At 41.1% G+C, this 25,301-nt stretch overlaps 3 protein-coding genes across 4 annotated transcripts in view; 1 reads left to right on the plus strand and 2 right to left on the minus strand.

Moving 5' to 3' along the window:
• cfap61 (cilia and flagella associated protein 61) overlaps positions 1 to 12,888 on the minus strand; it is a 51,392-nt gene extending 38,504 nt beyond the window's left edge. For both annotated transcript variants that reach the window (XM_085382185.1, XM_085382184.1), the window contains exons 1-12: positions 12,577 to 12,888; positions 11,300 to 11,450; positions 11,061 to 11,137; positions 10,811 to 10,878; positions 10,603 to 10,723; positions 9,083 to 9,209; positions 7,818 to 7,991; positions 7,465 to 7,544; positions 3,880 to 3,919; positions 2,577 to 2,713; positions 1,626 to 1,752; positions 383 to 460 (exon numbers count right to left, since the gene is read on the minus strand). In XM_085382185.1, the coding sequence (XP_085238311.1) occupies positions 383 to 460; positions 1,626 to 1,752; positions 2,577 to 2,713; positions 3,880 to 3,919; positions 7,465 to 7,544; positions 7,818 to 7,991; positions 9,083 to 9,209; positions 10,603 to 10,723; positions 10,811 to 10,878; positions 11,061 to 11,137; positions 11,300 to 11,450; positions 12,577 to 12,719 (1,323 nt within the window). In that variant the 5' untranslated portion in view covers positions 12,720 to 12,888. The remainder of the gene's footprint in view (positions 1 to 382; positions 461 to 1,625; positions 1,753 to 2,576; positions 2,714 to 3,879; positions 3,920 to 7,464; positions 7,545 to 7,817; positions 7,992 to 9,082; positions 9,210 to 10,602; positions 10,724 to 10,810; positions 10,879 to 11,060; positions 11,138 to 11,299; positions 11,451 to 12,576) is intronic.
• A 249-nt stretch (positions 12,889 to 13,137) lies between these two features.
• Positions 13,138 to 20,469, plus strand: crnkl1 (crooked neck pre-mRNA splicing factor 1). Its single transcript, XM_085382211.1, has 14 exons — positions 13,138 to 13,351; positions 14,923 to 15,075; positions 15,358 to 15,449; positions 15,662 to 15,820; positions 16,175 to 16,341; positions 16,892 to 17,070; positions 17,171 to 17,341; positions 17,604 to 17,795; positions 17,954 to 18,013; positions 18,128 to 18,208; positions 18,614 to 18,853; positions 19,436 to 19,537; positions 19,663 to 19,911; positions 20,083 to 20,469. The coding sequence occupies exons 1-14, from the start codon at positions 13,304 to 13,306 to the stop codon at positions 20,452 to 20,454; spliced, it is 2,265 nt and encodes a 754-aa protein (XP_085238337.1). The 5' UTR covers positions 13,138 to 13,303; the 3' UTR covers positions 20,455 to 20,469.
• Positions 20,470 to 20,490: 21 nt separating this feature from the next.
• Positions 20,491 to 23,887, minus strand: naa20 (N-alpha-acetyltransferase 20, NatB catalytic subunit). The gene is made up of 6 exons (XM_085382212.1): positions 23,750 to 23,887; positions 23,165 to 23,189; positions 22,902 to 22,992; positions 21,991 to 22,126; positions 21,750 to 21,895; positions 20,491 to 20,810 (listed from the first exon to the last, which is right to left on the minus strand). Exons 1-6 carry the CDS (start codon positions 23,800 to 23,802, stop codon positions 20,725 to 20,727), a joined length of 537 nt encoding a protein of 178 aa, XP_085238338.1. The 5' UTR covers positions 23,803 to 23,887; the 3' UTR covers positions 20,491 to 20,724.
• Positions 23,888 to 25,301: the final 1,414 nt, after the last annotated feature.

Consider the following 25,301-nt stretch of genomic DNA (forward strand, 5'->3'; position numbering starts at 1 on the left):
ATTTATATTGTTTAATTGTTTTTACTGTTGTTGTTGAAGGTTGGCTTTTTGTTTTTGCAAGTATCCCATGTCCACAATGTGTCCTAATTGGCCATTTAGCATTAAAAATTATAAATAAAAACAAATAAAAGCGGCAGATCGATGGAGCATAAAAATGAACATGCAGCACAATTCCTAACGGAAAAAAAAATTCCAGACTTTAATCATATAAAGCGCAGCTCTTTAGTCAGAGAAGAAGTGAAAAGCCAGGCTAGTGTTTAAAACAGCTCGCTGGCAACTCCATTTACCTTTTATTAGAAATCTTTTTACTCCTTTCAGGCAGAATGGGGGTTTAAATGGTCAAACACTTCACACTTTTACTAATAAACCAGACTTCTAGTACCTGCTCGTCCTTGATGATGACAATCCCAACTAACTCTGCTTCTGCCTGGGCGACGAAGGCCTGCAGTGGAACGGCATCCTGAGGAACAAGTGAACCAAACAAAAACACGTCAAATTTCCGTGATTCCACTGAACTACACACGAGAAGAGTGCACTTTACTTGTAGCTGAGACCAGTGCCATGAATACACATGAAGTGGCTGCATTCTCATTTGAGAAGTAATTATCAGTGTTGGAGCTGCGGCAGTGACAGCTGGGGTGTCAGTCAGAGAGGAAAATCCGTTCAGCTGAATTCTCACCAATCTGTTCCCTGGCACAAGAGCCAATATTCCTCGTTATTCCAAGACAATCATCACACCGCTCCAGTTACACTCGACAGTCCAAATTAATCACCATCTCATTTTTTAAAGTTAAGGGGAGCAAAAAGAGTCTTACCCGCCTTAAATTTACTATATTAACCCTTTGTTGTTGTCTCTGGGTTTGGAGTTCTGTTTGACTTTGTTTATCTCATGATGTGTTTCAGATTTTATGATATTGTTTTTTTAACTCTTGGTTTTTGTGTTGGTGCGCAGGGCGGAGTTTTCTGCCTGCCTGCCTCCACCTGTATTACCTCCTGTTTGCTCTTCTTACCTGTTTCCTCCTATCTGCCAACATTCCCTGTCTAACATCCATGTTTCCTAAATTTTGGAACTGCGGTCAAGTTAGTCAAGTTAGTTTAAGAAAGGTTTGGAATGAATGAAATGACCCTGAAGTATCTGCATGGCAGCTGTAATAAGAGCTGTCTGACTTCTTTAAACAGTAAGCAAAGGTGCTTTTATGCTTCCTTTAGCAGAGGACACACTGGAGCATCTTTAATGAAAGGAAAGCAGATACTACTGCTTCAGGATCATCATTAATTAGTTTTACTTCAGAGAGTTACACAAAGGCTGAAGAAAATCAGGAGTTACAAACATAATAAGCTAATCTCAGAGTCACAAAATTTTTTCTTTGATTTCACAGATGAGATGAAGTAGATGTTCCTCTTTGCTTAAAATACAACCTTGATATTAAAGTGATTTTCATATCCAGTTTTGTCAAAGTCTTATTTAAACAGAACTTGTTACGAGTTGTTTCAACTTGTAGTTGAAACTCATTTTCTGCAGATATATCTAAATGTGTGAGTCTTTGTCTGATCTAAAGCACAGCTGAGGTCTGTCTTTGTGAATCTGACTGCAGGTGTGTTAATAACAGTGTTTGTTGGCTGACCTGGTCACAGCCAGTCTCGTAGTAGCGGTCCAGGTCCTGCAGCAAAGACTCATTCAGACTCAGATCCTTCACCAGAGCAGAGACAGCAGAGCGGTCCAGAGCCACGGCTGGCCTCACGCTCAAAGACCTGTGGGGAAAAAACACTTAAAGAGTCTGTGGAAATGCTTTCTATAGTGCTCTGAGACTTCATAAATGATTTCATGGTATAATCACTATAAATGACTGAACAGTTCATGCTCTGTATCGATGCTGTTTTAAAGAATGTGTTGATCTCTTGGGCTCAGCACTGCAGGAGTACATGGATGATTTTTCAAATTTCACTAAACATACTCAGCCACTTTATTAGGTACAGAAGTTCAACTTTACACTAACCAAAGTATCTAACGAGCCAATCACACGGCAGTAACATGATAGATGTAGGGCTGCAGAAATGATCACGACAACCTTCTGAAGTTCAAAAAGAGATTCATAATGGAGGAAGAAATGTGGTTAAGTCACTGAATGTGACATGGCTGTTGTGTCAGACAGCCTGGTCTGAGTATTTCAGAAACTGCTGATTTAGTAGGGGTCTTCCCACACAACCATTTCTAGGGTTTGCAGAAAATGTCAGAAAAAGAGAAAATATACAGTGAACTTCAGTTTTCTGAGTTAAACTGTCTTGTGGCTGTCAGATGTCAGACTGGCCAGACTGCTTCGAACTGATTGGAAGGCAACAGTAATTTAATACAATGAGTTTAAATCAATACAAATAACCACTCAATACAACGAAGGTATGCAGCACAGCGTCTCTGACTGCAAAACATGTTGAACCTTGAAGCAGAAGACCACACCAGTGGATATTAGAGGAAATGTAAATGTTAAAAGTGACAGAGTCATTAGGTTCAAATACACTATCGGTGTTGTTCATTTGTGATTTTGGGAAACAAACAAAACTTGAGCTGTGAGATTTACCTGATTCCATCGCGGTGAAAGATATAGAGCTCATGTTGCGGCAAGCTGGTGGGAATTGACGGCACCCTGATAAAGTTCTGCAACAGGGGGAACTCAGTGGACAGATTTGGAACTGTGATAACGCAGAAGTTCTGGTCCTGCACAAACAAAGATAACACACATCAACAACTGAACAATAATCCATATATGGACAAAAACACTGGGCCACCTACAAATTACACCAACAGGAGCTACACGGCCATGCTCGGCATGAAGCTCCTGGGGTGCAGTTTTGTGCTGATGTTAATGCCAGAGAAGGTTTGGGATGCAGTGCATTGGTGACTTTTATGCAATATACAGCTCAGCGCTGTAACTTTAGATGGTCCTCCACTTTGTCACTGAGTGGCTGTGGTTTCTAAACCGTTCGACTTTGCAATAATGCCACTTACAGCTGATCGTGTAAAATCTAGGAGAGAAGAAATTCCATGAACTGATTTGTTTCAATGGACACATCCTGTTACAGTGCCCGTCCAACTGTGGAGCACCTATCAGAGCCATGCAGTGATTTCTGTTTGTTTTAGGAACGTAATACAATTTTTATTTATATACAGTTTTTAATGATCAAAAACCCCAAATCAAATTGATTCTTCTTCTCTCTCCAGGCCTAGCCATCAAAACAGCACAACTTCAAGGCAGGTTGTACTGAGCAGCCTTGCGATTTTGGTCTTCTGTTCGGAACAGACCATCTAAGAAATTTGTACTTCGCTTTGTTGAGTGAAATTCTAGTATTTTACTAGCTTGTTTCTAATTAGTACTTATTAGCAGTGCCTGTGGGTTGGACCCATATGGTTTATGGAAGCTGACAACTAGTGTTAGCGCATAACTGAGGGTTAGCTGGTTCCTGGCTGTGGCCAAAATGCTAATGCTAAGTTAGTTGCTACATTTGGTATAGCCACCTCTTAAGTAAGTAAGTGTGGGTGGCTCGGTGTTATTGACTAGGAGACTTCCAGACAAAGTTTCTCTGATTACCAAGTGTAGTTGTTCCCTGCCCTTTTTTCTTGTTTTTCCACATCATCAATTACAAATCAACTGAAAAATTGCTAAAATAAAATAAATTTCAAAAATAAATAACTAAACATCTTAATTGCCTGAAACTTTTGGAAAGTTAATTCTCACTTGTTAAAAAAAAGCTTTAATGTACTTAAAAAAAAAAAAACATTTTCAGGCATGTGAACCACTCTCAGGTCTAGCGAAAAACCAGGGGTCACTGACATAACGTAGAGAACATCTGACAGAGCTTTAAACTTGCAAAGATGATACTCACGGGGAAAACCTGGAACAGAAAAGGAATAAAGTCCGCTGATCTGGAAGAGAAGAGGAAGAGGAAGTTAAGTGTAACTACGAGTCTGTGCCAAACTGGTGATCACTGTGGTGGAACAACTGTCCGACCAATCTGCCCGCTGCTTCCAGCTCGACTTCTCGCCTTCAGCTCTCTGTCACTTTAAGCATTGCTCTCATTAATAACGTGCTCACTCTCGGCAGGAAGCGACTCGACTCCATATTCAGTAACAGCTGGGAGGTAAGGCGGCGGTGAGGGGGGCTCAGCGGGAGCCAACTAACAGTCACTCTCCCTGCTTTAACGCGGCATATGACTGATGTAGCTCTGGACGGCTGCCACCAGCGCTGCCGAGTCACAGCCTCCAAAAAGTGAGAAACATATTTTAATTAAAACATGTAATATTTCTGAATATTTTTCCCATTTTTAAACGGTGATATCTGACAGTCGACATCTGTGAATTTTGCAGAAGTTGCCTCATACCTTTTAATAACTTTAGCTGCTGTGTTTACTTTACTTTTCCATGGCCTGCACATCACTTACATAGCCAATATTCTTTACTAAACAATTTATTATATCTGGATTATGACTTAAAGTGTTTTTATACTACAATTTCAGGTATTTACTTAAAATGTACATAAATTTAGATGCTTATGATGAAAGCAAAGACAAAAGGAATCGCAGTGACACAAAATGTCTAAAATCCAAAAATGAACACAAGAAAATCAGAAAACAGTGTTGGGAAAAATAAAGCAGGCAACACAACAAGCAGGGAGGATAACATATGTAAATTAAATAAGTCAGTATAATAATTTATTTATAAAGTATGGTTTTCACATACCAAAGTGCTGTACAGGGTATGTATATCTATATGCACATGCACACATGCATACATGTAATTACAATACATATAAAAGACTAATTAGGTCCACATCATGTGGACGTCTATGACAGGTGCAGGAAATTGATATAGTTTATAAATGTAATATGTTTTTATTTATCAATATCAACATTGTTGTTATCAATATGATACATATGAATATGGATTATGTATAAACAAACACAATTTGTTATGTGTTGTTAGCCTATCGATGTAGTCAGTGCATGTGGGTTTTTAAAAATATTTTTTTTTATTTTACATTTGCCTGTTTTTTAATTGATCAACTTATTTGTTTGTAACCAGGTTAAAATGGTAATTTATTCAAATGAAATAATGAAATTGTTGAAATCCATGTTCAAAGGTGAAATTTACAGAAGAGGATTAGGGGCAATGGGGAAAAAAAGAAGTTGGCACGTAATTCTGAGATTAAAGTTAACCTCAGAATTCTGATTTTTCTGAGAAAAATAATTCTGAGGAAAAAGTCAGAATTCTGACTTTAATCTCAGAATTCTGACTTTTTTTTCAGAATCCTGACTTCAATCTCAGAATTCTGAGTGGGCACCTGTTTTTTTCCTTCTTTTCCAGAATTCCGAGAAAAAAGTCAGAATTCTGAGAAAAAGTCAGAATTCTGAGATTAATCTCAGAATTCTGACTTTTTCCTCAGCATTATTTTTTCTCAGAATTCTGACTTAAATCTCAGAATTTATCAGATTCTGAGTGGGGACATGTTTTTTTTTTTTTTTCCAGGATTCTGAGATTAAAGTCAGAATTCTGAGAAAAATTTTTTCAGAAGAAACAGTCAGAATTCTGAGATTTAAAAGAGCAGTCCCGCATTTTATTGTGAAGAACTAAGGATTTTAAGAGGAAGTGAATTTGGCTGTGATCGGTAGCAGGACTGAGAGACGTTGCAAGGGGAAGTATGAGAAGTTTGTGCCAGTGCGTACTGGTCTATATGCTCAACTGTATTTGTCTATGCGCACATTTTGCAAACTGTGACAAGCTGAGGACATTTCTGCTCCAAATCTACCAGGGATTCCTACTCTGCATTCCTTTACACTTAACTGTTTCTGTACAGTGAACATGCTCTCCACCTTCTGAAAACATGGGTCTACAGAGCCTATAGAAGCATTATAAAAACAAAGTTGTCCACAACAACTGCATATGGCCCGTACACAGAGGTCCTACAGATGTCAACACTAGACATTCAGTAGGTGTAAAAAAAAAAAAAAAAAAGAGGTCAGCTTGCATTACAAAACAACCCCTTCAGTGGACCAAAATTTTATGTCCATGAATCCAATCCAACTTTATTTATAGAGCACTTTAAAAACAACATGGTTGACCAAAGTGCGTTCCAGTAAAAAACTGTGATAAAAGTTAAGTTAAACCACACATTAAACAGACAAAGAAAATTAAATAGCAATAAAATAAATAAATACATGAAAAAAAGATAAAAAATGAATCAGTAAATATTAAAACATGATTAAAATAGACAATAAAGTATAAAATAAATAAAATTAACAAAGTAAAAAAGATCAAAAGCAACCAAAAACTGACTAAAACTGACTACAAGCTGACTCTGGTCCTACCCCCAAAAAACGCCTTGGAAAAAAGGTTTGTTTTTAAAAGTCATTTGAAAATTTCAAGTGTTGGGGCCAGCCTAATATATGGAGGGGCAACGTTTCCATAATTTGGGGGCCACAACAGCGAAAGTTCTGTCCCCCCAGTTTTTCAGTCTTGACATGGGGAAACAAGGAGTGACTGGTCAGTTCATCTGAGAGACCTTTGTGCACTGTATAGGTGTAGCAGCCCTGCCAGGTAGGCAGGCCTGGCCATTTAAAACTTTAAAAGCAATCAATAAAATTAAAAAAAAATTCTAATAGACAGACAACCCGTGTAAAGAGGGAAGAACGGGGGGTAATGTACTCATGTTTGCGTGTACATTTGAAGGTTATAAACAGGTAAACCATGTGACAAAACTGGATCCAGAGTGTGTCCATGTTTATGTGTGGGACCAGTCGCAAACATTAAAAGCATCAAGTAAAAAAGTCCTTTGCCAGTGGTTTAGTAGAATGTCTTATAAAAGAATTAACTCTGACGGCACTTTTTTGTGACAACAGTACAAATGGAAATGCTCAACTTTAAGTAGGGCTGGGTGATGGAAGAAAACCTATATATCACAATAATTTTTTTTTTTTGTTATATTGCAACACTCGATATATATGGTGATATGGCTTGTCTCTTTGTTTTGCAAATTACCGCATTTTGTTCGACATCCTCCCAATATCGCCATATTTTTCCCTATCTGGTAGTATATAAACCATACAAACACGCATGCTCAGCGCAGTGTGCTGGATAGAAAATGTTGCATTTGAATCGTGTGGGAGGAAAAAAGGTCATCTGTGATGGTGATAAGGAAGTGGATCGCTTAATCACAAGGTTTTTAAGTGTTTTTAAAGATTAGTTCTGAAGGCTTTGTGCCTTCATTGAAAAGAGCCAGCACAGGGAAATGGGGCACTTTCCTGGAGAGGAAGAAGGGGAATGAGGTGAGGATTCAAACGCAACTCAGCCACACTGATGTGGAGCTCAGAGTAATGATGTAATACATCAGGTTTTAGATACACGCAGGACACTTATCTGAAGTATTTGCTGTCGGTTTTAAGGTTTTAAATGTCAGCTTTATTCTGAAAGCTTACCTCAGTTCATAATTCTTGTCAATAACAAAGATCTGAATACAGAAGGTGTTGGATTTTTCTGAAATCTCAGCCTCCTCCTGCTGAGATGTGTGACAACAAACACAAACAGACTTCAGACTGTATAGTACGACTGTGTTCATCTGTTCTTAAATTATCTGAGCAATAAAAATAAAAAAGGAAGGATTAGATAGACAAACAGAGAAGGGTGCTTCTTTCATTTCATCTTAATTTCCACATCTTTATATTGTTTTGAGCAGTGATCACATTTTGCTGTCCAACATCTTAGGAGTGTTTTGGAGCAATAAGAAAAGTTTAATCATTTCTCAGATATGAGATAGGTTTGGTTTATTTACCTGCTCTGCAGCCCGCCTATGTTCATCTTCATCAGACTGAGCAGGAACTTTATGATGTTTTGTTTTCTGCTCTCTGATCAAACTGTCAAACTCACTCAGTTCAAATCTGCCAAGGAGCCACTTCAGGTTGACATCAGCACTGGCACAGATGAAGCCAACGGCGACTCCATTAATCTACAGAAGAAACACATGCTGTATGATCATACTAATGTAGCACTGCTTTCTTTTTCTCTCAGTGGTTTATCACTTCCTGTTTTATTCTGGTTTCCTGGCTTCCTCTGTTTTTCCTCCTTTTTTTCTTGCCAACACAAAAGTCTGCGTCTGAGGCTTGATTTACCTTTATCAAATGACCGCAAGAATGCTCAGTCTTACATTTAATAAGATAACACAGACTCATAGCTTAAGCTTTCTGTCTTGACCCCAAAGACCAGTTGTGAGCCAGGAGAAACCCTGATGTGTGTAGATAATCTCTAGAAGGTGCTGCCCAGAAGCAGAAATTTCATCAGGTTTTTATATTGTTTTACTTGTGTTCCTGAATGCATTCACCAGGCGCTCAATAAATGAGACGTGCTTCATATTTAGGTTTAGAAATAATTCTGAGGTTCCTGACTTTACAAATAGCATCTGAAAAAACACCTAAAACTTCACTGAATAGCTACTTTCACATTTCCTGTTCTCAACTTCAACAGGACTAAAAATAGATGGCATTTTTTCTGTGCACATCTGCATCAGCTACCGAGTTTGTCTTGCTGGTTTTGGTTGCTGATCATAAGTAGACAAGCTTTTATCACTAACAGACCATCTGAACAGGACGTAAGCTGGAAATAACTGAACGACACATTCTGCAGCTTCACAAACAGTTTCTGGCGTGCGGTGGACTGAAGAGAAAAAACCCTCTGGGACAATGTTGGATTGCGCTGAACATAATCAGATAAAAAGCCCAAAATGCTTCAGATGTCTGGACACAATATGTTCAGTGAGAGCATGCTTTGGCTGGGTATCAGCTCGTATCTGCCATATGCTGCCACAAACACATGTCAGCCCAACGGGCGGGGAGGGGAGAGGAGGATCTGTCGTCTCCCAAGTCCCGAGGGAATGAACCCTAGCGGGGTTTCTGATAGTCACTCGTCATCACAAAGCTGCTATTACAATATTTTTAGACACACATGAAACACATGAGACGCTTAGAACCACACACACGGGGGGGTGAATCAAGGATTAACCCAAAATTAAGAGTAGAAAAAAATCTTTAACATGGAACAAACCTCGCAAACAGCGGTGTGATGCTCCTCGGCCTCAATGAGCGCTGCGAGGAAGAACGGCTGGTGACTGATAGACAGCAGGTTTGTCTGCTCATCAAACAGAGGTATAATGTCATTGTGATCCTCAACCCTGAAAAATGGAAAAATGGAGACACCTACACTTAAAAAGATCACCAGTCAATGTACTATTTCTATTATTCTATTTCTGCTGTGCAGTGTGAACCTGAACCCTGATGCCTGACAGTTATCATCACCCCTGCAGCTGTACAAACACTCTTTATCCACTTTTGGATCATAGATTAAGATTTTACATTTAGATTTAGCTTTGGGTTCATGTTATTCATTTGCACCTGTAGGCAGATCTGGTTACTCATACATTCACATATCTACAGTTTTTAAAACGACACAGAAAACAGATAAAGATAACACAACACAGGAAAAAAGCAACCGTACCATATCATGTAAGACTGTAAAAGGTACAATTCATCAGGTGGACACAAATAAGAAGGTAATATCTTGTGGAAGTTTGATAAAACAGTTCATTTCTAACATTTCAGTGCAGCTATGTAGTGTAGTGGTTTACGCATTCATGTGACAGGCAAAAGACCTACAGCCCCAGATCCCCTTGGGATGTCTGAGGAAGGGTATCTGGTGCAAAAAGTCTGCCAAAGAAACATGTGGAGCTTCCCTCTGTACTTCCTACTACTGAGAGAAAGTTCTTCTGCCACCTGGTGGCCAAAAAGAAAATAAATTCAGCTTTAACTTTACCAGGTGTGCTGTGGAATGATCACTTTTGCTCAGGGAGGTATATACACACACACACACACACACACACACACACACACACACACACACACACACACACATATATATATATATATATATATATATATATATATATATATATATATATATATATACATACACACACATATACACACACACACACACACACACATATATATACATACATACATACATATATAATTACCCTCATTGTAATTACTGTTGAATTTTCCATCACAGCTTGCTAATAATATGCCAAAGCGCTGTAAAGTTATATCAACTTTATCTACTTATAAAGTTGTTTCCTTGTTAGATGCACTTTATGACAGGTTTAGAAAAATCCTTAACAAAGGCAAGAATTTATGGATCAGGAAAGCTATTTAATTTCCCCTTGTCACTGGAAAAGGTAATGAGCTGGCTCCACTGTTCTCCTGAAGTTCCTTCTGTCTGTTTTGCATTTTCTCTGTTTTCTCTGGCAGTTCTACGTTTACCACTCCTAAAAACATCCTTGGTTAAACCTGCATCTTCTGTGCCAGAACTCTTAAGCATTATTTAACAGCCTATTGTAAGTTCAGTCATGAAATAAACTGCTGTGCTCATAGAATCTTAGTTCCTATGAGTTCTTCATCACATCTTACATCAAAATTCAAGTGAATAAATGTTTATTTATAGTACATATAGTGCTCTTTTATTTACTCTACTGTTTAGTAGCCTGGGAAGGAATCAGTGGAAATCACCTGGCTACGCGGACAATAGGCCGGGAACAGTGAGCTTTTCTGTGGCAGATCAGTGCCAAGCACTGAGGCCCGGGGTCGGTCACACGCTCCAACGGCTCAAATATTTCATCCAGCGCTGGCTCTGCAAGCACAAAAAACACCTGCATGGGCCTCTTGGAAATTAATGCTTAAGTGAATTATAGAATTTAACTTGCTAAATCGAAATCACCTAAACTACCAACGTGTGGGCTGAGCAGACAGACGTATTCAAGCTCAGCAATGGCGTTAAAGATGGCCCTGCGAAACAAAGCGCATCAAGAAAAATGATCATTTTACACATAATGCATTCAGCTTTCAGGACGTGCATACTGTGCTTGCTTCTAATCAAAGTGCATTGTAGTATCTCCCTTGTACTGATATATGAATCTCATCGAATGATACAAGAATTTTTTTAAAAAGGGCTTTTTTTTTTATCATACCTCATTATCTCTTTCACACTTGCTGTGGTGAAATTCGGCCGTGCCACAAAAAGGTGGAGGAAAAGTGTGTTGAAAGGCTGCAGAAAGATGACAGTTTAATCCACTGCAGGTGTGAGCTCAGTTCATTTCATTTCATCTAAGCAGAGCATGGGCACTTGGCCACATTATTTCCAGCAGATGTTAATTGTCTCTACTTAATGAAAACCTTATGTTAAAATCAGTGAATAAAAGGTACAGACTGTGCATTGTCCAACACTGAAGTGTTCCTGCATGAAAGCTTCCCACTGCGTCTGATCCACCAGATCTCCAATAGGGTGATCAAAGAAGGAAGCGTGGCCTAGGATGTCGCCCTTTTCATTGGTCAGAGTCACAGCCAGGTTAGCTTTCTCTCTGAACAAACATGACAAGAAAGTTCAGTGATGGTCTCTGTAAGGGTTTGAAATTAACTGAGAGCACAGATGTCTACATTAATCACCACATAACTGTGATGAGAGAGTGGCATCCACCACATGTTATCAGAGACAACTTGGTCCTCTTGGATCCTCCAAAGGAAAACTGAAAGAAATAGTTTGAAGCAGTTGCTATGACCGCCAGGTGGAAGTGGGAGAGCTGAGAGAAGAGCACCAGTTGAGGTGGTTAAAGCGTGTGAATCCCTCTTAGGTGAGGTGTTTTGGGGATGTATAAGCCCCCATAGCAGGCACCACACTGCCCTTAGAGGTGGGGAAAAAATCAGTATATCATCGTATTACTAAATTTTGTGTGGCAATATTATTTTGATACAATAAATTAAAAATATTCTTTGAATACTATGAACAAGAGGCGTAAGCCCACACACCACCATTCTCTGATAATGTTACCTGACATTATGAAAAAATTTCAACTGTGTAATAAAAATAGAAAAAAAATCTAACCCAGAGCTTTACAAAGTTACCCCCCCCCCCCCCCCCCCCAACAAAAAAACAACAACAAAAAAACGAAAAACAACTGATTGCCACTTGTGGTGCAATCAGCAATCATTGCCTGAAGCTCTCACAAACACTTTTGATCACCAGGCGATTGCACAGGTCGCCTGATAGGAGGCAACCTTTCGGCAAACAGTTGTAGTCTGACTTTGACCGACTGCAATCATTTGCAGAGAGATTTTCGAGACCTAACTCCCATCCCCTCCAACACTATAATTCTCCTACAGTTCTCAGCATGAAAACTGATGTGAGCAAATAAACAAGAATAGATATTACACTATTCTATTCTTGTTTATTTGCTCACATTTGCTTAGACATTACACTTAAGACAAGAATAAACCACCAGTCTGTGCAGAACAACAGTAATGTTATATCACAGCTATATATCAAAGAGACGATAGAAATCTTTTCAGAGACTGCATAATTCCAAAATAATTATCTAACAGTGTTTAAAACAACTTATTCAGCTTGTAGGTGTGTTTGTGTGCAGAGAGCATCTAGTTTACGGTCTAAACTCTGCTGCTGAGATGTTTAAGAAGAAAAACTTTTCTCACAGCAGATGAATAACATTGACTCTTCCAAACACCGCCTGCGCAGATGGACTAATGAGGCCGTCTATCTCTTCAGCGTCCGCGGACTCGCTTCTCCTCACGGTCACGGTTTCCTCCCGGGCGCTGTCTGAGGTTACAGCCTGCATCGTCACCCGTATTATATGGATAAATAGTAATAACAAAACTAAAGCAGACAAAAGACGGCCCTTTTGTAATAAACTATAATATCAGGCTGGTGGATAGAAGAAGGTGAAATAGTAAATAAATATAAATGAATTCAGCTCACTGTTTTCACCTATAAAGAAACCAAACCCAGTTGCCATAGTAACGTAACGCCAGAACTCCCGCGGTTTAACCGGAAGTCATAAAGCAACCTTTTAAAGAACTAAAATCAGTCTAGAAACGAGTTTTTAGTCTTCATCAAAACTTCCTTAAACTGGACAAATGAACTCAACTGAAGTCCGTTATAGTGAATATATTCTCTATATCGGACAACGTACATATGAACTATTCAAAATGGCATTGGCGAACAAACGGTAGATGGCAGCAACACGTCTGCGTTTTGAACAAAAAGACAAAGAAGAAGACGCGGGGCATTGTGGTTACTGTCATGGTGGCTGACGCTCGGTGAGACGGAAACGTTTCGCTGTCTTTTTGCGCCGTTCGGTAGTTGTCGGGACAGTTTAAGTGAGGTTTTTAACGTTGTTTGTTGGTTAAACCTGCCATCAGAATGGCGTCTACGGCGGCAGGGAAACAGCGGATACCGAAGGTGGCGAAGGTAAGCGAACAGAGCAGTATCAGAGCTCCAGGCTAATGCTAACATAGAACTCGGGCTAACGGAGCAGAACTAAAATCTAATCTCATCTTTTCACTGCCAAGGTTACTCACAAAAACGTGCTACACTGTAGTAGTTTTAGGGGTATTTTACCTGCTTAACAGGTAGTTCTGTGGTCTGAGTTTCACACAAGTTACATTAGCTGTAAACTTTCACCACGCTCTGCTTTGTTTTGGCTTCCATGTGTTTTACGTGTGCTTAATTTATTCTTGTTTATATTAAGATTTAAAATCTGGCACATTTGCGTTCCTTTGTGTCTTTAAAGTTAGAAATGTGTTTAAACATGTATGCAGTTTCTGAAAAATGACTATTATAGTAATAGGACTGTGTGGACTGTGATTGTGTTTGCAGGCGACAGTGTGATCTGTATTGAGAGTAGGGAGCTTCTGGAGGTATATGGAAGCAAGACAGAATACATGTGTGTAAATGAGAGGGAGACGGGTGTACCAGTGAAGCTGAAAGCAGTAGAGGAATTGATGGTGGATGAGTTTGAGTATCCGAAGTCAACCATCCAAAGCAACGGACAATGCGCAAGAGTGGTAAAGAAGAGAGTGCAAGCAGGGTGGAGAGGAATGTCAGGGGTGATTTCTGACATGATAGAGGCAAATGAGAAAGGAAAAGCTTACAAGATGACAGTGAGACCTGCAGTGATGCACGGTTTGGAGACTGAAACTCACAGGAAGCAGAGCTGAAGGTCAGAAACAGCTCTCACCAGTTACTTTGAAGACAAAGTTAGAGGCAGAGATGGTTCCAACATGTGCAGAGGAGGGCTAGTGGATATACTGGTCAAAGGATGTTGAAGGTGGAGCTGGCAGGCAGGAGGAAAAGAGGAAGATGGATGGATGCTGTGAAGAAGGACATACAGAGGGTTGGTATGACAGAGGATGATGCTGGCATAGGGTGAAATGGGGATAAATGAGCCATTTGTGACTCCTAAAGCAGCGGTCCCCAACCTTTTTTGAGCCATGGACCGGTTTATGCCCGACATTATTTTCACGGACCGGCCTTAAGGTGTTGCGGATAAATACAACAAAATAAAACTAGTACCGGTACCGGGGAAAAAAAGAAGATTTATTCATAACACACCTGAAAAGACCCAGGAAAACAGAGTTAACGATAAAAACGATAACAAAATAACGCTGAAAACCGATAAAAACCCTGAAAACCATACATTTCACACCTGAGCTTCAACTCTCGTGGCCCGGTACCAAACGACTCACGGACCAGTACTGGCCCGGGGGTTGGGGACCGCTGTCCTAAAGGGAGGAGTCAAAAGAAGAATAAGATGATGATGGAACAGTCGCCTCAAGGTGCTTTATATTGTAAGGTAACATAAGCGATTAAAAACTCCAACAATCAGGAGAACTTGGTATCTATGGGGAGGAAGAACTCTATTTTAACAGGAACCAGCAGAAGCAGGTTCAGGGAGAAGCTGTCTGCTATGACCAGTTGCGGGGAAGAGAAGAAAGACCAACTTTATGCTCACGCTAATTGTATTTTGTGATGTGTTTTAGGTGAAGAATAAAGCTCCGGCAGAGGTTCAGATCACTGCAGAGCAGCTGCTAAGGGAAGCCAAAGAGAGAGAGCTCGAACTCCTGCCACCACCACCGAAACAGAAGATCACCGATCAGGAGGAGCTCAATGACTACAAACTGAGGAAGAGGAAGGTAAGCGCTTCCATCATATTTTCTCTGCTGGTAGTGTTCACATTGCTCTTACTCATACCGCCCTTTCGGCAAGAATTTTTAACAGCTTTATTTATGTTTTAAAAAGCCAGCATAAAATATTTGAAGTGTGTTGCTCTCTTGTTTTACTTTTGCTCTAATAATCATGTTTAGTTAAACAAATGTGTTTGTAGTTTTAATCTAACCGGAAAATTTGAGATGTTTCCAGCATACACAAATATGTTTTTATAGTTTTTGGACATGACGAATATCTTTTTCTTTCAGAGCTTTGAGGACAACATCAGGAAGAACCGGACCGTCATCAGTAACTGGATCAAATACGCACAATGGGAGGAAAGTCTGAAGGAGATCCAGAGGTACTGAGGCAAAATCTGCTGAAAGTCAGAATATTAAATGGCTACAACTTCGCAGGGGTCCAATCACAAACATCTTAGTCTTGGTCGTACTGAAATAAGTGGAATTGGTCATCACATCTTTTAACATTTTAGTAAACTTTTTAGAAATATTTCTCATGCCCATGTGTCTGCATGGTCCACTTTTACCTCACCAACGGTTACCCTCGTTTCAGAGCTCGTTCCATTTACGAGCGGGCGCTAGATGTCGATCATCGCAACGTCACTCTGTGGCTAAAGTACGCCGAGATAGAGATGAAAAGCCGCCAGGTGAACCATGCCCGCAACATCTGGGACAGAGCCATCACCATCCTCCCCCGAGTCAACCAGTTCTGGTAGGACTTAAAAATCATTTAATTGCTTTATTTATTTCTTGATTGTTTTGTTTTCTAAAATATCAGCAGGCTTTGACAAGTGGCACAGTCACAATTTTCAGTCCTTTTTTGTAGTTAAAGATTAAATAAATGCATTTGTTGGCTGATACTTTATTGACGCTTATCTAACAATAGAGTAGCTGAGATGTAATCGGACGTAAACAATGTGTTTTAAACTTTGAAAAGTGCATCGTGTGTGAGTGTGAGTCTGCTTGTGATTGTACAGCTCTGATGGAGAGTCTTTGCTGTGCATCTGTTGTCTGTTTTTGTTAAATCTTCTGTGTGTAATATTTTGAATGCTGTTCCTTTGCACAGGTACAAGTACACCTACATGGAGGAGATGCTGGGAAACATCGCCGGCTGCAGGCAGGTCTTTGAGCGATGGATGGAATGGGAGCCTGAAGAGCAGGCCTGGCACTCTTACATCAACTTTGAGCTGCGCTACAAGGAGGTGGAGAAAGCCCGCACCATTTATGAGCGATATATCCTTTTGTTGCTTTACTAACATGCAGGATACTGGGAATTGTTTCCCCACAGTTAAATTCAAACAATATAATAAAACTTTAAAATACAGAAACAAAAAGCGCGATCAGGGTGATGGTCTGAGTCGTCCCACAGAGCCTGAGTTCATTATTATCAGGGCTGTTTTCTTCTCAAAGCTACAAATTATGTTCTCTGAAAGACAACAGAGGTTGCTGTCAGACTTCCTCTTTATATGTTTATGTAAACTATAATATCACTTTTTATCAACTCACCTTCAAGGTGGAAGAATAAACCCTAAAATACTGATTAACCTTGAGGAATGCCTTTTCCTTGCCTCACCTGGTTCCCCGTCTCTGTGTGTGGTCGGGGCTTCACAAGCCACACAGAACCATCTCTTCTGTTGGAGCATTTCTCCCCAGTTTTCTTCATCCTCCACCTCCATCTAGCTGTCTTTACTGTTGCTGAACACTTTATTCATGCTATTATTTTATTCTGATTGTTTTATCTCACGACCTTTGTGATGGTGCGTTTGCCTTAACGTCGCTGCACTTGTCATCGTTCACCCTGAGGTGAAAAACTGGATCAAGTACGCTCGCTTCGAAGAGAAGCACGGCTACATCGCCCACGGCAGGAAGGTGTACGAGCGGGCAGTGGAGTTCTTTGGGGAGGAACATGTAGATGAAAACCTCTTTGTGGCCTTCGCCAGGTTTGAGGAGACTCAGAAGGAGGCGAGTGCAGCTATACTTCTCAAACTTCTTTCTGGCTTTCATTTTGTTGGAGATCATATTGTGAAATGTATTTATTTACTTTTGTTCTCTACCTTTGCAGTTCGAGCGAGTCCGGGTGATCTATAAGTACGCTTTGGACAGAATCCCTAAACATCAGGCACAGGAGCTCTTCAAAAACTACACCATGTTTGAGAAGAAGTTTGGAGACCGCAGAGGAATCGAGGATGTCATCGTCAGCAAGCGAAGGTTCCAGTACGAAGAGGAAGTTAAGGTATCAGTTTTAAGGAATTACGTCTGGAAATCTGTAGAAAGTGGAACAAAGGAGGAAGATGGGTTCATTTTCCTTGTCTACAGATTTAACGCCCTGATTGGTTTGTTTTCTCTGTACTGGTGTAAGAAACAAAATAGGCTTCGTATTTGGGGTTTTCGCTTAATTGTTAACTTGCAGGTTTTATGTCACCTACTCTGCTGTTTGGGAAAGTTACGGGGAAAATGAAATGCTAAAAAAATAAATCATACACTCATAATCCCAGGCGAATCCACACAACTACGACGCCTGGTTCGATTACCTCCGTCTGGTGGAGAGCGACGCCGACGCAGATACGGTGAGAGATGTCTATGAAAGAGCCATCGCCAACATCCCACCCATCCAGGAGAAGAGACACTGGAGGCGATACATCTACCTGTGGATCAACTACGGTCTGTATGAGGAGCTCGAGGTCAAGGTGGGTCCATCATTCGGCATCTTGTTAACCTCCAACAAAGTAAAGGACACAGATCTGAATCATGTTCTCAAGCAACAGACATAACCAGGCTGTAAAGAAATGTAAAACGAGACGTCTGACAGTGATGTGTGCGATTAAACAAAACTCTGTGATGGCAGGATCCCGAGAGAACGAGGCAGGTTTATCAGGCCTGTCTGGAACTCATCCCCCACAAGAAGGTAATTTACACATTAAAGGCCGCACCTCTTCAGTGAAACCACTCATGCATTATAGTAAAGGTGTTCTTGTGTAAAGGTGTTCACCTGATTGTGTCTGTCGTTGTTTTGTTTCAGTTCACATTTGCTAAGATTTGGCTGCTCTTTGCTCAGTTTGAGATCCGACAGAAGAACCTGCAGGCAGCCAGAAAGATCATGGTAAGATTCCTCAGATGCACGTGCAAAACCACCACACGTTGTGCAGTCAGATGTAAACTGAACGCATAGAGTGCTGTATTATGTTACATTTTGGGTGACTTAATAAGTAAAAAACGAGCTTCCGTTCATACTTTCTTGTATCAGTCTTTTTGCAGAGGATGGGGGTAGAGCAAAAAGTGTCTTTTAAAGTAATAAAAGCAAAACTTAAAATCAGGCGAAAGAAAACGGAATGAGAACTGCAAAAAGAAAACTTTTGCAGAACAAAGGCATCTCCTCTTCCTCGCCTCCAGTGCCCCTCTTGCTCTATGCAGAGTTCAGTCAGATGAATGTAACTCACTGGCTCCACAGGAAGAATGGCATCAGCGTCTGTGTCCGCCTTCTTCTCATCAGTATTTCTCTCCTCAGGGCACGGCGATCGGGAAATGCCCGAAGAACAAACTGCTGAAGGGCTACATCGAGCTGGAGCTGCAGCTGCGAGAGTTCGACCGCTGTAGAAAGCTGTACGAGAAATACCTCGAGTTCACCCCCGAAAACTGCACCACCTGGATCAAGTTTGCTGAACTGGAGACAATCCTGGGAGACATCGAGCGGGCTCGGGCCATCTTCGAACTCGCCATCGGGCAGCCACGGCTGGACATGCCAGAGGTAACTGGAAACCTCTCACACAAATGCTGCCCCCTGGTGGCGAAAGTTAAATAGCATTTTAATGATGGGAGGAAAAGAAATGCCTTCTTACCTATTTTTGGAATACTTTTAAATCAGGGGTCATGTGAAGGAAGAGGAGAAGAAGCCTGGTGAGTGAGATACAGTGGGTGCGTCACAGTGACGCACTCAAGTGTGGTGTTCAGGTTTTGAACTTATTCGACTGTTTTTAAAGCTTCTTATTGTGATTTTTGTGAACATCACATTTCATCATCAGTTTTTACTGTCACAGTAATCCATCTCCTACAGTGTACTCCATTCATAGGACAGGAACCCAGACTAAACAGTTGATAGGCAGCTTCATGTAATCCTGGATTAGTGTTCATGAAGCAAAGTGAGATCAAAGTCAAGCTAGGTTTCTGTTTAAAAATCGTAACATTTTGTAAAATGATCCTTTATTTTAATTTCTTTTAAAAACCTTCCCGTAGCTTCATTTTCACTGAAATATGTTCGACTTCTTATCTCACGCTTGACATTGCTGCCCTGCTGATGAATTCAGTGCACTCACGTCTGTTATGCCCGCAGGTTCTGTGGAAGTCCTATATCGACTTTGAGATTGAGCAGGAAGAGTTTGAAAACACCAGAAACCTTTACAAAAGGCTACTGCAGCGCACTCAGCACGTCAAGGTGAGAGCTGCACTCCACAAACCTGATCCCAGATCTAACAAACTGTCTATAGTAAAAATATTTCATGGCTTTCGTGTGACCTGCCAGCCATCAAGCTCTGTGCTTACCGTCTTCTTCTCCTGCAGGTTTGGATCAGCTACGCCAAGTTCGAGCTGTCGGTGGACGGCCCCGACCGACTGCAGAAGTGCCGGCAGATCTATGAGGAGGCCAATAGGAGCATGAGGAATTGCGAGGAGAAGGAGGAGAGGCTGATGCTGCTCGAGTCCTGGAGAGACTTCGAGAAGGAGTTCGGCACAGACAGCACTAGAGAGCGGGTGAGGAAGCTGCTGCCGGAGAAGGTGAAGAAGAGGAGGAAGCTGACTGCCGAGGATGGGGTAAGAGATGGACAATGTCACAGCTGGATGGTGACAGCCACCAGAAATGTTTTCTCAAATACTGATTTTTTTTTTTTTTTATACACAAAAATAACTAATGGATTAATTAAAAACCTAATTTACAATAATTGGATCGTTCTTATTTGTCCTGATATAATTCCATCCCATCAGTCGGACGCTGGCTGGGAAGAGTACTACGATTACATCTTTCCAGAGGACGCCGCCAATCAGCCCAACCTCAAGCTGCTCGCCATGGCCAAGATGTGGAAGAAGCAGCAGGTCATCACAGAAGACGACGAGACGCTTCCAGAAAATGGTCCGCCGGCAGCTGAAGAGACAACAAAACAGTCTGTGGAGGCGGCAGCTTCTCCTGAGAATCGGCTGACGACTGCGTCCAGCAGAGAAACTGCGGCTGAGACTGAACAGGAGAAAACGTACGACGACAGAGACGACGACAACGACAGCAGCAGCAGCGAGAGTGAGGAGGAGGAGAAAGGTGGAGAGAGGAAGGAGAGCAGGAGCAGCGAGGAAGATAAAGAGTAAATTCCCCGCTCAGGGACTTGAGGGGAGCAGACAGTCTGGATTTTTCTAGTATTTTTTTTATTTTTATTTTTTTTAAACGAGTCTTTATTGTATGTTTTCTTTGTGCGATTACACAAACATCAGCTCAAAGTCACGTGTTGTGTGTTCTTTTTCTAAATGTTCATTTAATATTTACAGTAGATGAAACTCTTTGTAGGACCAGTGGCTCTCTGAGGAATGACAGTTTATCAATGTACGAGTATCACAGAGTCAGAGAGCCACAGTCTGCTGTTATTCGATGTCCTCGGGTCTGACGGGGTGCGGCAGTGGGATGATCGACTTCTTCTCCGTGTCTCTGGACAGAGCTTTCCTCATGTCTGAAGGTGAAAGGCAGCAGGTTTTGTCCTTTAGTAACACACTTCGTAAATTAATAAAAACCATGTAAATTTATTTTAAGTTTAGAGCAGAAGGCACAGAGCTGTCGGTGAGCTGAACGGGGCTGTATTAGAGTCTCTCACTGTTGTTTCAGCTGTTTCAAAACTAACATCAGCAGTTAAATTAAAAGTTTAAGTATTCTGTCAGTGCACCAACGTTTAAGATCCACACCGGTCAGACTGACAGCAATCGGAAAACGATAAAACATCTGATGATGGAACACTGTACAGCATACCGGGGCTAATGGTAATGGCCTGTATTTGTATAGCACTTTACACATCCAGCCATCCACCCATTCACACACTGGTGATGGCAAGCTACATTGTAGCCACAGCCACCCTGGGGCGCACTGACAGAGGAGATGAACCTGAACGAGTGTCAAATTTCTCAAGAGAGGTTGAACTTGAGACAGACCCCCATGTGGAACATCTGTCACATGAGAGATATTCAAGTCCTTACCAATTTGAAAACAAATTTGGGTGGCTGTGGCTCGGGAGGTAGAGCACGTCATCGACTATCTCCAAGGTTAGTAGATGACCTGTAGTTGGTTGGTGGTTTGAGGCACTTTTGGGGGTCAAATGCACTCGAATACAGTTCAGATACATGTTGCTTCATGCAGATCATAAAAATCAGTTGTTTACATCCTGCTGCAGAGGTCAGAATAATTCATGATGATGCTAAAAGCTGCCGTACATCTGTGCACCAATTCAAGTCTCCTGGATCGTTTTAATATTGCTCATTGCTATGGTAACGTCTCTGTGCAAATCACATCAGCTGTGAGTTTAACAGCTGGGGAAGGCAATAAAGGAAGCAACTTTCTGATTGGCTGCAGATGCAGTTAGAAACCTTTCTGAGATAAAATGACTCTGCTGCGATCTTACCATAAGCATCTTCATCTGGCTCTCCATTGCTGGCAGAGTAATACTCTATGACTGTCCTGTACACGCTGTAGCCCAGACGTTTGTACATGTTCACTGCCACCTGGTTGGACACTCGTACGAACAGATCCACGAAGAATCCGCCTTTCCTACAACAGGTCAAAGTCACAGACGTCAAAAATCAAGAGATTTGAAAATGTGAGGGATAGGCTCGCACAGTTTTCATCCCAGTCCTGATACGAACCTCTCTGAGATCTCCTCCAGCATTTCCATGAGTTTGGCGGCCAGGCCAAGCCGTCTGAACTCCGGGGCCACGGACAGAGCGGTGACGTGGCCGTGCCACTCCTCGCGAGCCACAGATCCCTCCGCCTTCCCCATAACTGCAAGAAAGTTCCACATGACCTCAGACTCAGGCGAGAGTCACAGGGTTTATTTTAAACTGTCCAGGATCTGTTCTAAATCTGCACCCTCTGTTCAAACAGGCTTGCGTATAGCTGCAGGTCTGCTCAGCGCGCCACCTTCAGTGTCTAAATCATGTCAGAATGAAACGGCACCACATGCTGTACAAATAAATGAATCAATGCATAATTAGCTTTAGTCATCCATAACACACTTCCTTTGGAGGAGTCATCTGTAGCCTGTCTCCAAACCTTTGAACAGGTAAGGAGGCAGTCTTTGGACGTTTACAACTCAATAAATGTGTGAGAGAGTTTCACAGCATCACAGAGCAGTCAGGTTAGGGCTCATCTTTCCATGGATCAGCCCTCTGTTATTCTAGGCTTTTTGAAGGCCTCCCCGTAAAATGACCTGCTGCTCTGACCTTTCTTTTTTTGTGTGGTACATGGAAAAGCTGCACATGAATCAGGTTGGATATGAAACAAAACAGGATCAGAATCATGCCCTGCCCTTGTGGTGTCATCGCTGCACAGAAGTTTTGTTCTGATTTTAGTTTGAGGGGGAATGGACACATTTTGGACAAGGCAGAACATATGTAGACTGACACTCCCATCCTTCTCCACAAACTACACCCAGATGAGGTAAATACAAATATATGTATTTTCCTGTATGACTTATTATTATGTCATTTTAGAGGCTAGCATGGTTTCTCGACAGTTAAAAGATGACCTTAACCTCTGTGGAGGCAGGAGGACTTACTGTAGCCCATCAGTTCTCCTCCAGGAGCCTCAGCAACAATAAAGTACTCCGGCCAGTGAGCGAGGTACTGCAGGTAAAACGGGATCCCATACTGGAGGTCAAAGGTTAAAGAAAACTATCCAGAGTAAGAGGAAACACACTTAAAATACGCTTTATATAATGTCAGGTACTCCTTATTATTACTGCATCGGTGTAATTAAATGTGGATGCCATCCACGGGTGGGCCCTGAAGCTTAAATAAGCAGAACACAGGTAAAGGATACAGTCTCTGTGAGAGGATCCAGGTTTCTGATGGACAAAACACACAAAAACATCAATGAGCCGTTAACATTCACATCCAATTATCCATTTCCTACCAAGCCCTTTCGTTATTCTAACATGGAGAGAAACGAACAAAACTCAACAGAAATAACGGCAAATTTATAATTTTTAGCATCACATATGGGCATTTAAGTTACGCAAATAGCCTAAATGTTTCCGTTGTGTCTATAGGAAAATTCGGCATGTCTTTGCTCGACTTACACCCACAGACTTTAATTCCACACACACATATATATATACACAGCTTCTTCTTAATCCTGCGTGGTCTCGGTGTGCCGAGTATGTAGCAGCTTTGCCAACAAAACTATAATTTTCAGTTATTAAACGTAGAAGGTTGTTTAACAACATGCTGAAAGTGTTGAGGTCTGTATGACCCGAGTCGCTAAATGATGTGATTTTTGCATGAAGTTTGGTCAGGAATGGCGCAGCCGCACACCGAACACACAAGCTGCATCCATTCCCATCAGTCACACCAGAAACAGCGTTAAATTACAGCTTATGTGCTAAAAGAACGAAACCCTACTCACATATTGTTGAATTTAAACAAATCATCGCATGTAAACGGCCGCAGAGTTGTCATCTTGGCTCACTGTAGCGTGACCTTTCACCCCACAGAGACAACGAGATATCGGCTACCTTTAGGAGGCGATGAAAAAGGAGCAGCGTCCCCAAAGGGATAAGGCAGGTACTACACTATTGACAAAAACTAGATTTTTAAGGGTTTGTAATTTTACCGTCGCAGAATCAGCTGATTAATTTCAGTATATTTAAGGTTTGCCTTCATGCTATAAAAACTGTATTTGAAAAGTATTTTTACCCATGGCAGCTTATACGATGAGCCTGGTGTCAGAATGTATGTTAAAAAAAAAAAGACCTTTCATATGCTTTAACTTTTGTTCAGCCAGCTATCCCACATGGTGATATGACCCTCGAACGTTTGTCCAAAATGCACTTTGAAGTTTTCTGCAGTGAATTCTCAAAGAGCAGGTCAAACATCCAGAGTATCGGTTCCTCTGCATCACAGATGTTAAACGGGTGCAGTTCAGCTGTTAAACTATGATACTGATACTCATATAAAAACAAACTGCAAGATTAAGTCTTTGCATTGTGACTCTTGGGTTGCGTGTAATATTTATTTGCAGTTTTTAACGGAGCATAAAGTTATTTTTCAGTTGTTTTTCATTGTCCTTATGCATTTCAGCCCACTCCTATGTACTTTGAGGGCATTTAACTCAGAAAATATTCATAATATGAATGTAAAATTTTGCATTAAATAAACTTCAGTAAAGTTATTATTCTTTTTCTTAATTATTCTGGGGGTGGTCATGTGGGAGCCTTTCTCATATTTGACTGATTTGAAAACTTCGAACAAAAGCAACAAAAAATGTCTTTCTTCTGCCAGGGGAGGGCGCCATATCCAAATAAATCAACAGAGACTTGAGGACAGACTGACAGTGAAGCCTCTGTAATCTGTGTGCAAGGATTACAGTTTTTTCTGATTGCGTAAGCACATTTTTTGTAACTATTGGCTAATTTTGCAAAACTCTTCACACAAATAAGAAAACCTGTCACCCAATCATCAAAACATTGTAGTTCTCTTGCAAAAGCAAACACAGCTAGATTAACTCTTCACACCTTCGTAAAAATGGTGTTTCCGTATCAAACAGTACGCACAAGCCATCATCTACTAAGCACACAATGCGCCAACTGCACACTGATGGTATGAATACAAAACACATCTGGCTTTTGCTTTCTCTGTGCACAAGGTAGGCTATGTCAGTTTGAGCTACTTCTGTCATAGATCCATAAGCATAGAGGGATCCAAACTTCAAGTACTGGTGTTTATTCACACACATCAAAACAAACACAAGTGTTTATTTCCAAGTATAAGATTATTTGCAATCGCCATAATGACTATATGGGTTACTTGGTCTGCAGTGAACATGCTTCCTCTGCCCCCAGCATCTGGTCATCTAGCAATTCTGTAAAGTAACAATTTCAGTATTTTTACATCAATGGTATTGGTGTGTTTCTCATTGGCATATGGCAGTGCTACAAATCTTTGTGCGAAGTGACTGT

The sequence above is a fragment of the Rhamphochromis longiceps genome, linkage group LG15 (assembly GCF_057381845.1).
Source record: "Rhamphochromis longiceps isolate RC_006_pf linkage group LG15, R_longiceps_female_GT1.1, whole genome shotgun sequence".
NCBI lineage: Eukaryota > Metazoa > Chordata > Actinopteri > Cichliformes > Cichlidae > Rhamphochromis > Rhamphochromis longiceps.